Source organism: Procambarus clarkii, chromosome 38 (genome assembly GCF_040958095.1).
Source record: "Procambarus clarkii isolate CNS0578487 chromosome 38, FALCON_Pclarkii_2.0, whole genome shotgun sequence".
Taxonomy (NCBI): Eukaryota; Metazoa; Arthropoda; class Malacostraca; order Decapoda; family Cambaridae; genus Procambarus; species Procambarus clarkii.
The window spans coordinates 26,831,163-26,847,364 of NC_091187.1; the positions used below are offsets into that span (position 1 = coordinate 26,831,163).

Genomic DNA, 16,202 nt, shown 5'->3' on the forward strand with positions numbered 1-16,202 from the left:
GCTCGATGTGTTCACAGAGGCTTCATCTCTCGGCTGGGGTTTTGCGACTAGTGCTCACCAGGCCGGCCAGGGGCGTTGGGGTCCGTCCTTCCGTTGAGCCCACAGCACAGTGCGGGAGTTCGCGCCGGTGTGGTTTGCTCTTTGAAGGATTCGGGTCGCCCGTGGATTGACGATTCTGCTCCATTCAGACTGCTCTCCGGTGGTTCATTGCCTGAACTGCGGGGGGTTCGATGCAGTCCTTGGCTCTTTGGGGTTGGTTGCTTCGGGTGACTCGTCTGCTGAGTTCTCGGGGTTTGACTCTCCTGGCGGTTCACGTATGGGGCAACCCGTTCTCGCAAATTTAATAAGTCAATATTGACTTATTAAATATGTGCCTAGGTGACATACTTAACATAATAGATACCCTTAAAAAAGATTCATAGAAAACACCGACCTTACCTAACCTTGTTAGTATCTTAAGATAAGCATCTTATAGCTTCGTAATTACAATTATTACCTAACCTATAATAGGTATAGGTTAAGTAATAATTGTAATTACGAAGCAATAAGATGCTTATCTTAAGATACTAACAAGGTTAGGTAAGGTCGGTGTTTTCTATGAATCTTTTTAAGGGTATCTATTATGTTTAGTATATCACCTATGCACGTAGTTAATAAGTCAATATTGACTTTACGAATTTGCGAGAACGGGTTGTATGGGGAGTGTCCAATGTCTTGGCTGACGGACTGTCTCGCTTCGTTCCCCTCTCCACGGAGTGGACGGTCGACGACGCTTCCTTCTGTTGGCTTTGCCAGACGATCGAGCTTCCCGAGGTGGACCTCTTCACGTCGGCGTGGTTGGGCGCCTTCCCATGTATACGGCACCCTTCCCTGATCGTGAGCCCGTTGGGGTCAATGCCTTTTGGCTAGACTGGTCGAGGTGGGGGTTCCTGTACCTCTTTACCCCCGGTTCAGCTGTTGCTCCAGGTCCTGACTCGCTTGGAGACTTGCCAAAGGAGAGATGTCCTTCTAGCCCCTTGGTGGCCGACCCAGCCGTGGTTTCAGTCGCTGCTTGCTCGGTGTTTGAACTTGAGAGTTTTCCCGCGGCTCCGCCTCTTTCAGCAGATTGGTCTGGTACGTCACATGGCTGGTTCGATCTTCTCCTCGAGTCTTCGTGTATGGTTTTTTTTAATCGAGTCTATCATCATCTCTATGGTGGTCTGGTGGCTTCATTGTTGGTGTCCCACCTGCGGGCTTCTTCTCGGCAGCAGTATGAAGTTTCCTGGCGGTCCTTCTGCTTCTTTTTGTGTCTTTGTCGTTTTGGTTCACTGTCAGTTAGGGTGGTTTGTCCTTTCTCTCTTGGTTGTTTCCGGACCGTCATCTTATGTCTAACTATGTCGCCTCGTATCGTGCGGCGTTGGCGGAGCCGCTTCATCTTGCCTTTGATATCGATGTTACATCTACACCATTTCGCAAGCTGTCTCCTGCTTTTTTCACCTCCGGCCTGCTCATGCACCGCTTGAGCTGTCCTGGTCTTTGGACAGGGTGCTCGCTTACCTCTCGTCTCCTCATCTCCTCGTTTCGTCATGGCCCCTTCGGTCCAGGATTTTTTCTCCAAGGCTCTTTTTTCCTGTTGGCATTGGCCTCTGGGGGTCGGGTTGGGGAGCTTCATGCTCTCCTCCAGCGAAGGGGTTTCTGCTCTTTCAGTCATGGCGATTGTTTTGTTCGCCTGCAGCCGTCTCCTCCTTTTCTGGCGGAGAATGAGACTGCTGCATTCCGGAGGGATCCGTGGGTCGAGCTTGGTGGATGCTTGGTTGGTATGGCTGGGGGTGCATCATGCTTTGTGTCCGATTGCGGCGCTTCACCGTTATTTGCGCGTCACGGCTTCTGTGTCCGTGGACGAGCTTTGGATTGATCTGGTTTCCCTTCTTCCCTGTTCACGAGTTCGGGTCTGTATCACTCCCAGGTCGTCCACAGGGTTATCAAATCCAGCCAGCCTGCAGTCTATCCCCGTGCCCATGACGTCCATAAGTTTGCGGTTCTTGCTGCTGTCTTTGGGAACATGTCTTGGTCTGATATTCGGGTGCTGGGTTTTTGGCGGTCGAACAGGGTCCTAGCTGCTCATTACCTCGTGAATGTCCCTGGGCCCCGACAGGCCTGTGTTGCTTTTGGTCGGCGGTTGCAGCCAGTTGTCTCGCCTTCGAGTTGAGGAGTGAGCGATGACCGCCTCCCGGGTAAGTCCCTCTTTTTCCATTTGTGGGTAGTTAGCTCCTCCCAGAAAACCAGCGTTGAATGTAATGAAACGCCATTTTCTGGGTGAGTTCCAGAGGCTTCACGGCATCCCTCCCTCCCTCTGGTTGGCGTTTTTTCATGTGTTTGACATCCAGCTTCAAGAACTGAGGTGTGGGTAGCCGGTGTGAAGGGTCTGGGGCTCCCCCTTCCCCCTCCCGGGGAGGGGAGAGCTGTGCAAACAGCGGCGCGGCGACGTGTGATGTCATACTAGATTGCTCGTTTTCTGTTGGAGAGTTCTATCCACTAGTTCGGTTTTTGGTAGCAATTTTAACCAGAATAGGAGTTTGTTTTGGAGCACTTACCTTTCTGGGTGCCTGATCCGGTCGATGGTAGACATAGAATGCTTCCAACCACACGGGAGTTTCTATAGGCCATTGCTTCCCTTGCCTCTCTGAGGGGGGCCCAGTTCTGGCCATGGTCCCTGTTAGGCCTAAGAACTACATACACATGACTGAAGGCGAAGTCTGACATTAGCATATCAGCCTGGGATAGCTCCAGGGAGCCTCCGGGACTCACCCAGAAAATGGCGTTTCATTACATTCAACGCTGGTTTTTTAATTGATCATTTCATCTTTTCATATTCTAGTGTGTGGTTTGGTCATCAATATTTTATCATTTTTCTCTTACCTGGCATTCACCTACTGCAATATTATTGTCAAACACTGGCATTTCTCGTCTTTTTGCTTTTACTGAGCAACACACTCCAGTTCTTATTTCAAGCAAGAACCTAGTTAGCAAGGGACTAGTATAATAGTTGTCTATGTATAAAATGTGGCCATTGTTCAGCCATGGTGCCATCAGTGTCTTCACCACACTACCTGAGAATCCATGTTGGTCTTTACCGGGAATGTTTACATTGGTATCTGAATATAGTATCATTTAAGACCAGTCTTGTTTCACAGTCACAGATTACAAAGAATTTAAATCCAAATCTGTAGCATTTGGAGGGAACATACTGTTTGAAGGCAACACACCCTTTGAAAAAGCACAAGAGATTCATCAATCACCAGCTTCTGAGCTGGTATGAAGAAATCTTAGAACTTTCCAGTAAATTAATTCAGAATGTGCCTCACCTTCCAAAGTCTATCATCTTCAGTCTGGTCATCATCATTTACAAAATGAAGACTTCTAAGGAGTAACACAAACCTGTCTCGAGACACATATTTCACGAAAACAGGTGTTGGAACACACAAGGCTTTACTCCAATAATACGTGATGAGGTGTTTTACACAATGTTTCATTGTCATACATTTTGCAAGAAACACATACATTTCACCTACGGTAGTTTCTTTCCAATGCTCTAATATTGAAAATTTTAATATTTCCTCACTTTCAATGAGTTCAGCTGCATATTTGTTCATTTCCTGAACAATATGTTCCATGAGCGGCTCGTCAAAATATGCAGTAAAATAGTTAATTTCACTTGTATACTCACCAGTAAATGGGAAAAGGTCTGTAACCCCAACATCTGTATTTCAAATGCAGGGATTTGTGGAACAAAATCTTTACCATCACTCCACACAAGTACACCACCTGGTGTTTTGGGTGAAGCTACACCAACACGACGGCGAGGAATCCTTGTACAGTACAACCTCGATTCAACGTACCCCGATTCAACGAATCTCCGGCTAGTTCACACACTTTTCAGGCCGGATTTACTCACCCGGTTCGACGAACAATGGTTCGCCGAAGCGGGGGATGTTCGGATTTGCTTACGACGTCGAGACAGAGTTCACAGACTGGTGGAAAACTTTCACATTCTATCACAGATTACAATTATTAATTCCTTCATATGACAAGTTTGATCACACAAGTGGACCACACAAGTGGACTGCACATGTGGTCCACAAGTGGTCCACAAGCTTACGATGTTGGGACAGAGTTCACAGTCGTGGAAAAACATTACCATACCATCACATATTACAATTAATAATTCCTTCATATGACAAGTTGGATCACACAAATGGACCACACAAATGGACCACACAAGTGGACCACACAAGTGGACCACAAGTGGTCCACAAGCTTACGATGTTGGGACAGAGTTCACAGAGTGGTGGAAAACTGTTTCATTCTATCACAGATTACAATTAATAATTCCTTCATAAGACAAGTTGGATCACACAAGTGGACCACACAACAAGTGAATCATATGAACCAAACACCAGCCAGAATGGTCCACAAGAAGTGGCGCATATTAACCAAACACCAGCCAGAGTCATCCACACAAGTGAACGACTGAGTTTCAATGATTTTCGTTCACCGACTTGTAGCACACGTATCTTTGTAAATTAATTTAAAGGCTGAAGCGTCAATAGCTAGCTAATATGTTGAAATCTTCTTATATACATTTTCTGTGATGAAATAAGACGAGTAAGGGTGGACAGATAAGGGAATACTGTACAGTAAATCTCATTTTACAGTGAGGTTTCACTCACTTTCGTCTGTGTTGTCATAGTTCAGTGACCCATGGCTTTGAACGTTTCACATTAATAAATCATTTCTAAAACTGGTGTTTTAATAACTCTTTATTATACTAATTAAACTAAACTAAATAAAACAAAAAATATACTGTAATAAGATATATATCTCCTATTTGAGAAATTATTCACGTTATTGGCAGCACAACTCCAGCACGAGTGGACAGGTCTAATCCCTGTCCATACAACACCATGCTTGTTGAGTTCGATTTCGTCGCCACAGTTCAGCGATCTACGGCTTCGAAATAATAAAATTAATAAATCGGTTCCAAAATAAGTATTTTTTATAGCTCTTATTATCGTAATAATGTTGCTAAACTAAATATAAAACCCAAAAATATATAATTTGATGTAAATCGAATTGTTAAGGGAAATTTATGTTACTGGATCAGGCTTAAACACCAGCCTACTGAAGGGTGTACGTATAGACTTAGTCTGCGTTCGTACAGTATGCACCCAGTGCCCTTAGCTTTGTCTGCGATTGACGTACAGTATTTATCCGCCGGTGGAAGAATAATCGTGGAATTGACCATTTTTTTACTACAGCTCTTTGGTTATAAAACAAAATGTCTCAGGGGCTTACTAATAGTGCCTTATTAATGCCAAAAATGAAGCAATATTTTGCAAGAACTAGTAGCAGAAAATTAACCAGCACAAGAACAGCCGTACCCAACACGAGAACAGCTGTACCCAGCACGAGAACAGCCATACCCAGCACGAGAACAGCCATACCCAGCACGAGAACAGCTGTACCCAGCAAGAGAACAGCCGCACCAAGCACGAGAACAGTCAAGCCCAGCACGAGAACAGCCGTACCCAGCACGAGCACAGCCGTACCCAGCACAAGCACAGTTGTACCCAGCACTGGTACAACAGCTGTACCCAGCACTGGTACAACAGCAGCCAGCACCAGCTCAGAAGCAGCTGAACCCACAGCAGCAGCGAGCACCAGCAAAGCTGATGCAAACATCTAAAAACATCGTGTGTAGCGTGAACAGTTAGAACAAGTGTTAAATTTAAGTGTGTACACAGTGTTAAAATTAAAGTTGCAGTAATTTTAGTGTACAATAGTTTTCATAAACTGTATTGTAGTACACAACATACAGCAGAACTACTTTTAATCAACACAGTGCTAACTGCATAATGCACTGCAGTACGTATTTAATGTAGAGCATTCACAACTTCACGAAACTTCAAGATGGACATAACTTCAACAATAAGGTAAATTTACGAATTACAGTATTTTCTGGGGGGAGCCCCGTCGGCTCCCCGGAGCTTTACCGGCTGATATGCAAATGTCAGACTTTGGCATCAGTCATGTGTATGGAGTTCTAGGGCCTACCGGGGACCACGAGCCAGAACCTGGCCCCCTCAGAGAGGCAAGGGGAGCAATGGCCTATAGAAACCCCCGTGTGGTTGGAAGCATTCTATGTCTGCCATCGACCGGGTCAAGCATCCAGAAAGGTAAGCATTCCAAAACAAACCCCTATTCTGGTGAAAATTGCTACCTAAGCCGAACTAGTGAATAGAACTCTTCAACAGAAAACAAGGAAACTAGTATGACGTCATACGTCACTGCGCCGCTGTCTGCGCAGCTCCCCCCTCCCCGGGAGGGGGAAGGGGGAGCCCCAGACCTCCCACGCCGGCTATCCACCCATCAGTTCTTCGGCTGATGCTATAGGCAATGGTTATGTGCTCCGGCTCCAGTGGTTGTTTCAGCACTGTACCTAGAGTGTGGTGTCTGTTTTCTAGGTGGTGCGTGAGCCGGGAGTGATTCTTCAGTACTCGGGCTGCATGCGCCTAGGGTTCCCTTCCCTAGGTGCCCTGTAAGTACTGCCCTTGGGGCTTGGGGCCACCTTCCACAAGTTCTTTGGGTCCTGCCCCTGCTTGGCCGTTTACTGCTTGGTTTTCGGCCGCTCTTTGTGTGCTCGGGTGTTCTGTCTCCCTTGTTCGCCTTAGAGTAAGGGGCAGTGTTTGCACTGGTGGGGCGCGGGGTACTGTGCAGCTTGTCTTTACCAATCATAGCGGCCGGCTCTGTTCCGCTTGGGTACGCTGTCCTCTTGCGGGGTTTTCTTTTTCTTTTGTTATATACCTGGTGGGGGGGTCTGCCTTCGTTCTTGCCTCTTGTGTCCCTTGTGTTCTGAGTATTTCTGGTGGTACCCCCTGCTAGGTCCCCGTGAGTGTACACGTCCCGGGGGTTCAGCTCTTAGAAAGTTGTTTGGTAGCTTGGGTGCCGGTTAGCAGTACCCTGCCTAGGATTACCTGAGCGCGAGTCCTCTTAAAGTAAACGCTCGGGACCCTGGGAAACCCCTGGGGGTGCGCGGGTCCGATGGATGTGACCCCAGAGCCCCCCCCCCCCTCGCTTCCAGCGAGTTTGAGGGTTGCTCTCACCTTTTGTCTCTGGGTGACTCTCTGTTTTGCCTCCGTCTGCTGCCTGTGGGGTCGGTGACACCTTCGACCCGGTGTCCTGCGAGTTTGGTTGCTCGTTGTGGCTCGGTTACCCAGTTGTGCTAACAAAGCGGGTGTGGGCAGCAGGGGCGTTGCACTTGAGCCTTGGTGGTGGCAACGTTCTCGTGGTTTCCTCCCCGGGAGCCCCGGGGCTGCCCCGTTGTAGTTCGTTTTGGGACTTGGGGGTGTTGGTTGCTTCGGTTCCATCCACGCCCCCTTGTCTTTCCCCTGGTTCACCCTTCCTGCCTGCATCCGGTTCCTTACCGTCTGTAGGTTCCGGGCGGGGTGTTTGGTGGTGTTGAGACTCGGGCAGTCTCGGGGAATTCCCCTTCCGGGGTAGTGACGGGGGCATTTGGGCCTGTTCCTCCAGCCGTGTTGTATGAGTCTGCCAGTGGGCTCCCTTCCTTAGTGTTTTCACGGCTGCCCCGGTTTTCTGGTACGGCCGGGGCTTTGGGGGAACGGCTCGGCCCCGGGGCCTGTCGTGTAGGTTCCCGGGGCTGGGGAGGGGCTGACTTGGGGGGGGGCCTTGGCCCCGTTAGACCCCGTGGGGGTTTTTATCCCCCTCTAGGCGGGGCTTGTGGTTACGCGGAGTGGGGTCTTTCCTCCCCACTCGCCGTACGTGCTGTTGGACGTCGGCCCCTCCCCGGGCTCGGTTCCTTGGCCTTTGAGTCGGTTGGTTCCGTCCTGTGGGTGGATGTTTCCTCCCCCGCTTTTTGGGACGGTGTTTTTGTCATGTTTCCCCGTTCGATGGGGTTCTGCGTGACTTCTGATCTCGGGTGCGCCTGCGCCTTTGTGTGCCTTCGGGACTAGTGTTGGCTTCTGTGTTCTCGAGGGTACGGGAAGGTTTTTCGCTACTTCCCGCATTATTGGAACGTCTGTCGGCTCCTAGTACTTGTCGCCCTGTTGGGCTACTTGTCGCCCTGTTGGGCTACTTGTCGCCCTGTTGGGCTACTTGTCGCCCTGTTGGGCTACTTGTCGCCCTGTTGGGCTACTTGTCGCCCTGTTGGGCTACTTGTCGCCCTGTTGGGCTACTTGTCGCCCTGTTGGGCTACTTGTCGCCCTGTTGGGCTACTTGTCGCCCTGTTGGGCTACTTGTCGCCCGGTTGGGCTACTTGTCACCCGGTTGGGCTACTTGTCGCCCGGTTGGGCTACTTGTCGCCCGGTTGGGCTACTTGTCGCCCGTTTGGGTTACTTGTCGCCCGTTTGGGTTCCTTTTTTTTGGGGGCTCTTTGCTTCTTTGGCCGGTTTTATTGTTCCTGCTTCCTCTTTTGGCTCCTTTTCTCGTGCAATAGTCCTGGCTGGCGCCTTCCCGCAGGGAGGGTGTGCGGTTCGGCCAGCGTGTTATGCGCATGCGCCGTGGAGTTTGTTTTGGTCTGGGCGGTGGTTCAGTGCTGGGGTTTTGCGCCCTTTTTTGCTACAGTGCTTCGCCTCTCGTTCTTCTCCCTGGCTGCAGTATGTGCCCCTTCGCGCCGGGGGTGTCCAGGTTCCCAGTTGTGGGGAGGACACCGCGGTTTTCCCTGTGTCATGGGTGTGGACCGCCTCCTTCGCCTCTCCCTGTTCTCCTGCGGGTCCGGCAGGGTCCGGCTCTGGCGTCTTCACCTGGCGGTGCTCCCAAGTTCTTCTGGGCACAGTTGAGTCGTGTCAAGTTCGAGCCACCATTCGCCAGGTGAGTTTCTGCGGTCTGGCGTCTTTTGGCCGGGCGCTGGATGCGGCGGTGTTTATATACCTGTCTTTATTTAGGTATACTTTTGTACGACTGAGACCGTTCGCACACCAGTGACTGTCCCTTTATCACCCCTTCCTGTCCCCCTCATGTGCATGTCCAACCCATGCTGGAGTCATTCAGGGGACCCTCCTTTTTTAATGTTGTGAGGTGTGGGGGTTGTAGGGTTGGTTCTGTACTCACCTGGTGAGGCTCCTGGCTGTGCTTGCAGGATTTGAGCTCTGGCTCTTGGGTCCCGCCTATCTGGTAGAACTTGCGGGATAGTACCAGTGGAGTGCAGTGGTGCTATTGGCACTTTTGGGGAACACTGTATTACCAAAAGTGGTCTGTGCTTGTTGCACGACCTACTTGCGAGCATAAGCCTTCTTGCTGGTTCGTCCGTGGACTTCCAGGGCGCACTGGCCTGTTTTCGTATGGCAGTTCCGGCCCGTCCTGGTTGTGGGGGTATGTAGGCCGGTGGACTGCTCCTAGCAGCTGCCTGGTGGGCCATCCTCTGGCCGGTCTGGCCTGACCTTGGGCCGGGCTTGAGGTGTAAAAGAGCTCCCAGTACCTCATCCAGCAGGTATCGAGCGGGGTTTCTCCGCCGTCTGTCGCCTGGTGCAGGTTTCTGGGCCTGCAGGGTTTTGTCGTGTCTCCGTTGGCCCTGTCTGGGGTCTGCCTGCTCCGTTCTCTGCCTTTGCAGAGGGGAGTTGCTATTTACATGTTGCATGTTGCAGTGGTGCCTGTTGCTGCTGCGGCACGTGTGCATTGGTACCGTGTTTCACGGTGGCGTGTCCTTGTTCCTGTGTCCGGTTGTGGAGTGGCACTTTGCTGCTGTTTTGTGCCTGGGGATTGCGTGGGGTTTTTGTCCCTGCCTGATTGTCCACCCCTGGTTGTTCTCCTGTTTTTTTTTTTTTTTTTGTGCTTCTGCTCTTTCTTCCTGCCTCCTCTGCAGCAGGGATGTTCTGCGTGTGTTCTTAGGTGTTGGTCAGCCTGTGTCCTGTGATGTGCTTCTTTGTCTCGGTCTGTTGCAGTTGTTCGTGCCCCTTGGTTCGGGTCCTGTTCTGGCGGCGACCCTTCCGCCTTCTTTGGTTTTCCTAGCTTGCCCTGCCGGTTGTTGTTGGTGTTTTTTTTTTTGGGGGGGGGGTTCTTGCGATGTCTCGCGTCGGACCCGTCGTTTCTGAACTCCTGGCGGGCTTGCATGCTTCGGGGAGTTTTTCTGTTCGGCAGACGTTCCATCTCCTTGTGCCGCCTGGGTTTCGGTGGTCGCGCCCGAGATCTTCTCGCGGCTCCGCCTTTTTCCTGGGCTCGGGGGGGCCTTGTCGGGGCTGCTTATGTTCTGCCTCGTGGTCTCGCCTCCGGTTGGTGGTCGGGTGGCTTCGTGGTAGGTGTCCCACCTGCGTGCTTCTCTTGGCGGCAGTATGGGGTATGTTGCCGGTCCTTCCTTTTCCTGTCCCTTCTTAGGTGGTTCCTCTTGTTAGCTTGGTTTACTCTCGGCTTGGTTTTCTAGTGGGGGTTGGGGGCCGTCGTCTTGCCACATACTGTCGCCTCTTTTCGTGCGGCGCAGGCGGAGCCGCTTCAGCTTGCTTTCGGTCTTGGTGTTGCTTCTGCACCGTTAGTCAGCTGTCTTGTGCGTCATTTCACCTCCGGCCTGTTCGTGCGCCGCTTGCACCATCCTGGTCTCTGGTCAGCGTGCTCTGTCTTCTCCTCGGTTGGTAGTGCCCCTTCGGTTCCGGTGTGTTTTTTCGTCGGCTCTTTCCTTTGGGCCTTTGCCTCTGGGGGTCGGTTCGCTGAGTTTTCTTGCTCCTTCGGTTTTAGCGTTTTGGTTGTTTGATGGCAGCAGTCTCCATCTTTTCTGGCGCGGGGTGGGGCTGCTGCATTCTGGAGGGGTCCAGGGTTTGTTGGTGCTTCGTTGGTCGGGCCGGGGGTGTGTCGTTTTTGTGTTCAGTGGCGGCCCTCCGCTGTTGTTTGCGTGCCACGGTGTTTGGGTCCGGAGCGCGTTTTGCGTTGATCCGGTTCTGTTCTTCCCGGTTCGCGGGTGATGGTGTCCCGGGTGGTCAGCCGTGTTCTTGCGGCTAAGCTGCCTGTGTTCTTCCCTCATGCCTGTGGCGTTCGTGGCTTCGCTGCTCTCGCTGCCGTCTGGGCGACGTGGCCTTGCAGTCTTTTGGGCATGGATTTTTGGTGTTCGTGCAGGGGCCTTGCTGCTCGTGGTTCTCGTGTTGTTCCCGGGATTTTCGGGGCTGTGGCGCCTTGGGTTGGCGTTTGCTGCCGGTTGTCTCGCCTCCTTGGGGGGTGCGTGGTGTCCGCCTCCCGGTTTTGTCCCTTTGACCTTCCTCTGTGGGTAGTTAGCTCCGGGGAGCCGACGGGGCTCCCCCCAGAAAACCAGCGTTGAATGTAATGAAACGCCATTTTCTGGGTGAGACCCGGAGGCTCCCCGGCAACCCTCCCTCCCTCCGGTCGGCGTTTTTCGCGTGTTCTGACATCCAGCCTCAGAACTGATGGGTGGATAGCCGGCGTGGGAGGTCTGGGGCTCCCCCTTCCCTCTCCCGGGGAGGGGGGAGCTGCGCAGACAGCGGCGCGGTGACGTATGACGTCATACTAGTTTCCTTGTTTTCTGTTGAAGAGTTCTATTCACTAGTTCGGCTTAGGTAGCAATTTTCACCAGAATAGGGGTTTGTTTTGGAATGCTTACCTTTCTGGATGCTTGACCCGGTCGATGGCAGACATAGAATGCTTCCAACCACACGGGGGTTTCTATAGGCCATTGCTCCCCTTGCCTCTCTGAGGGGGCCAGGTTCTGGCTCGTGGTCCCCGGTAGGCCCTAGAACTCCATACACATGACTGATGCCAAAGTCTGACATTAGCATATCAGCCGGTAAAGCTCCGGGGAGCCTCCGGGTCTCACCCAGAAAATGGCGTTTCATTACATTCAACGCTGGTTTTTTAGTAGAAAAGTAATATATAGGTAGAGTATGTAATATGATAATGCATTTTTATTGTGTACAAGAAAAAAAAGACACTGACACAAACGCCTCCTGAAGGTCACCTCTTGCAACGAATCCAACGCTCCAACGAACTGGGGTTGGTCCCATATAGTACGTTGAATTGAGGTTGTACTGTACTCTGTTGACCAGGAGCTGAAACCCGTCTACTCACTACAGGCGCGAATTGAAGATGAGGGCAAATAAGTTGAACATTAGGGCATTTGTTCTTCATTGTCTCCGTGTAGTTCCATGAGGCGGCTTTTGGCTGGTCAAAAAGCTAACGCTGCAAAGCTCCGCCTGGTAGCACCATGCACACCACTGTCACTAGCCACAGGAGTAGTAAAACTATTTTCAGAATCACATCACTAAAGCTGGAGAAAAAAGTCCTCATCCACATATTGGATGCCCAAAGCAACATCATGCTGCAAATGCCCACATGAACTGTCTGGTGGTGGTGGTGGTAGTGGTGTGGAGTGGGGGCGAGGTGGCAGGGGTGATGGTGTAGGCCTCACCCTGGAGGCAAGCACAATGTTGCTATCACTGTCTGTATCACTCTCATCTGAGTCCGGTGTATAGTCTTTATCAATGTCAGAGTCATGAATATCACTTTCCTCGGCTTCTGGAAATAATTCATTGTGAATTTCCTCATCCATCAATGACTGGGTGGAGCGGTTCACTGAGCGCAGTTGTGAGCCAGGTGGTGATGCACTCGCAATGGTGTCCTGATCATAACTGAGGCCTTCTCAACAGATACTCTGAGAGCGAACTCTATCAACATCAGAGGCCCGAGACTGTTCAACACGCTTCTGCTATACATAAGGGGCATAACTGGCCGACCCCTCACAGTGTTCAAGAGAGAACTGGATAAGCACCTCCAGATTAGGATACCTGATCAACCAGGCTGTGACTCATACGTCAGGCTGCGAGCAGCCGCGTCCAACAGCCTGGTTGATCAGTCCAGCAACCAGGAGGCCTGGTCGACGACCAGGCCGCGAGGACGCTAAGCCCCGGAAGCACCTCAAGGTAACCTCAAGGTAATCTTCCCGCCATGGCAGCATATACTGGATTTTTGTCCAAGATGAAGGCTGTTTACTATTTCCCCTAGCTATCGTATGGGGTGCCCCCTTTAACGCATGGGACTTTTAAACCTTACGTGGTACTTTAAAATGTTTAAATACAATGTGCGCTGTTCAGCCACTTATACCAAAATTGTATATATACAATTTGTGCTGTTAAAGTGTTAAATGCTGTTTTTTCTTGTAAATCTTTCCTCTTTAGTTTTTGTTTATTGTAATGTCAAATTATTTTCCAGATCCAGCTGTGTTGAACCGATGGACACAGTTCTGTTTGCTAATTGCCCCGGAAGTTACAACATTTTGGAATGTGCGAAAGCTGCTTCTCCGCCAGGGTCATCTTTCAGCAGATACTGATCTTCATCTAACAAAGTTAATATTGTCTAGGAAAGCAAAGTGTATGCAGGTGTTTCAACATCGAAAATGGATGTATAGTAACATTTTAACAAGAGGTTTGACTCAGCCAGCAAATGGAGCCCATAATTTCAATGAGGAAAACCATAATGATAATGTTGGTCTTCTAAATTCTCTCTGCATTAAACAATTTCTTTTTTCTGAATTAGATATATGCTCATGGACAGCAGATAAACATCAAAATAACTATCACTCATGGAATCATAGATTATGGGTACTACAACAGTTTGCTACTCGTGTCGGGTTTGCAAATGTTTGCCGATTAGAATATGAAACAAGTCACAGATGGGTTAGTGTTCATGTAAGTGAGCATAGTGGTCTCCACTACCTCCAGTATCTTCTTGATTCACTTGTCTCTTTAGTGAATGAAGCAAAAGTTGAGAATATTCAGGAAATTATTCCATGTGTAGATAGTGTTGAGAATCTTTATCAAAAAGAGCTTGAGTTTAACCGTGACCTAATAGAGGAGTACAGAGACCACGAGGCACTATTTTGTCATCGGAGATTTCTGTTGACTCGTCTAAGAGATCTTTGTTCTTCACCACAACGAACCTCTTCTCCTCCTCCTCCTGCATTGAAAAGATCGTGTGTTGAAACAGTCAACAGTGCTTGGAGTGCTGTTCTTCTTGGTGAGAGAGACCTGATCACCAAATGTCTTCACACTAATTCCTATCAAAAGATTCTTGGTGAAAAACATGCTCAGTGGCTTAACAATGTAGTTGGTATTTAACTTTATTTTTAATATCCTCATTGTATGCATACATATTATCAATAATGTTTTCATATTTTAAAAGTTATCAGATCAAGTTCATATTTTAGTAATACAAAAAAGTTTTTATTTTCACTTTGTTGATTTGTTAAATTTTAAATTGAAATGTGTTCAAACTGTGATACAAGTGCAGCTTACAAAAGTCTAATCAGTGTTGGCAAAATCAAAAGTTTTCGTTCTGTACAGTACTGTACTTACTTTTGTAAAACACGGAGTTGTAAGGAGATGGCATAAATTTTAAAATATAAACTGTAAATGCATGAAATTATTATTAATAAATTTGTTATCATAAGTGATCACTTTAATTGGCTTCTAACTAAACTACATTAACACTTTCGCGCCCGGCGAAGGTAAAAAAAAAAGCTTTGTGCGCGCGGCGTTTTTGTCGCTTAAGCGTAAAAACAAAAATGTGTATACTCTTTTCACTCTCCTGACTTTAGTTCTTGAGCTACGTATTTCATTTTGGTACCAACGTGTTTGCAATAAAATTCTCTAGAAGAACATCAGTAAAAAAAGTCATGAAACATATAGGGATACCAGCACCAAATAAATAACTACGAAGATGACTCGCCGTGAGCGCCCAACAGCAACAAAATGTTTTTACTCTTGGGATTGTTATCACCTCCACACTTGTCCTACAGCGTTAATTTTGGTATCAATGGACTCGCAATGAAATTCCCAACACGGTGATATGAATATAAACGTAGAATAATGATCGCGGCCCACCCGCAAGAGTGTGGGAAGTGGTGAAATTGTTACCCGGTATCGGTGACAGGACGACACATGTGCGATACGGCGCTTTGAAAGTTAATACTTATTTCACTGTCCTGACATTATTATTCTATGTACGTCATTCATTTTGTGTCAATGTGTTCGCAACAGAATATTCTATGAGCCCGTAGGTAAAAAATATCAACAAAGCGTAAGATAGAATAGCGCCAAATATAAAACAACGCTGGAACATATCAGTGAGCGTCAAACACACACGAAATGTTTTTACTTTTGTTATGTTTGTCAAGTTTATACTTGTTGCACACAGTTATTTTTGGTTGTACATTGATCGGAATAAAATTCCCTAAACAGACATATGCATATAATACATGATATGGGGGAAGCATTACCAGTATAAACGGCTAAAGTCACCCACCTGCAACCCGTTTGGGACACTCAAGCAGACACACGCTACACCCAAAAAAAAATCTATGAAGGTTTGAGTCTACTTATGGCAGTTTATGTGATACAGTGTTCATTCTGGTATCAAAATACAAAATACATTACCAGTATAAACGGCTAAAGTCACCCATCTGCAACCCGTTTGGGACACTCATGCAGACACGCTACACCCAAAAAAAAATCTATGAAGGTTCGAGTCTACTTATGGCAGTGTATGTGATACAGTGTTCATTCTGGTATCAAAATACTCGTTTCAGTTTGTAGTTCATGCGATTTTCAGAATCAACTGAATCGCTGGAGGTTCAACATTTGAGTCAGAGTCATCTGACAAAACCGTCTCGTCAAATGGCAGTGTGCCAGACATCTCGGGTTCTGATTCGGTTGCTGCTTCAGCTTGAGGTGTTGAAGTGAACAAGGGCCGCCTCACACCAGATGGTCCAGGAGTTTGCATGGCGTCAGCATAGGCAGGACCTGTGTCATCATTTATGTCTGGAGCGTGCCGCAAGTGTTGAGATACTGCTGCTGTTTGAGGCCAATCTTCCGGGTTCCAGCACAATAGGGTCCAATTTGCCACCTCGTGGAACTGTAGCAATGTTAGCTTTTTTTGATCAGTTGTGTTGTACAGTGGTACCTCGGAATGCGAGTGTCCCTGTATGCGAGTTTTTCAGAAGACGAGCAGGATTTACTCCAAAAATATGTCTCAGAAGGCGAGGGTTACCTCGGGACGCGAGTTTGTTGATATGCGTACAGGCCGACCTAGCGCGTGGTGGTTCGGCGAGCGTCGCCCCTCTGCCCCGCCGCCCCTCAGTTTACCATTGTCTCGCGCTCAGTGACTACCCCCACATCAATTCTTCTCGCGGATTTTCAGTGTTTTGTTGGATTTTTGGT

The 16,202-nt window shown here is 48.8% G+C and overlaps 1 protein-coding gene across 2 annotated transcripts in view; it reads left to right on the forward strand.

The window, feature by feature from the left end:
* Positions 1-14,433, forward strand: part of temp (protein prenyltransferase alpha subunit repeat-containing protein tempura) — a 186,077-nt gene extending 171,644 nt beyond the window's left edge. For both annotated transcript variants that reach the window (XM_045764827.2, XM_069337897.1), the window contains exon 4: positions 13,198-14,433. In XM_045764827.2, coding sequence (XP_045620783.1) covers positions 13,198-14,102 — 905 coding nt within the window. In that variant the 3' untranslated portion in view covers positions 14,103-14,433. The remainder of the gene's footprint in view (positions 1-13,197) is intronic.
* The last annotated feature ends 1,769 nt before the right edge of the window (positions 14,434-16,202 follow it).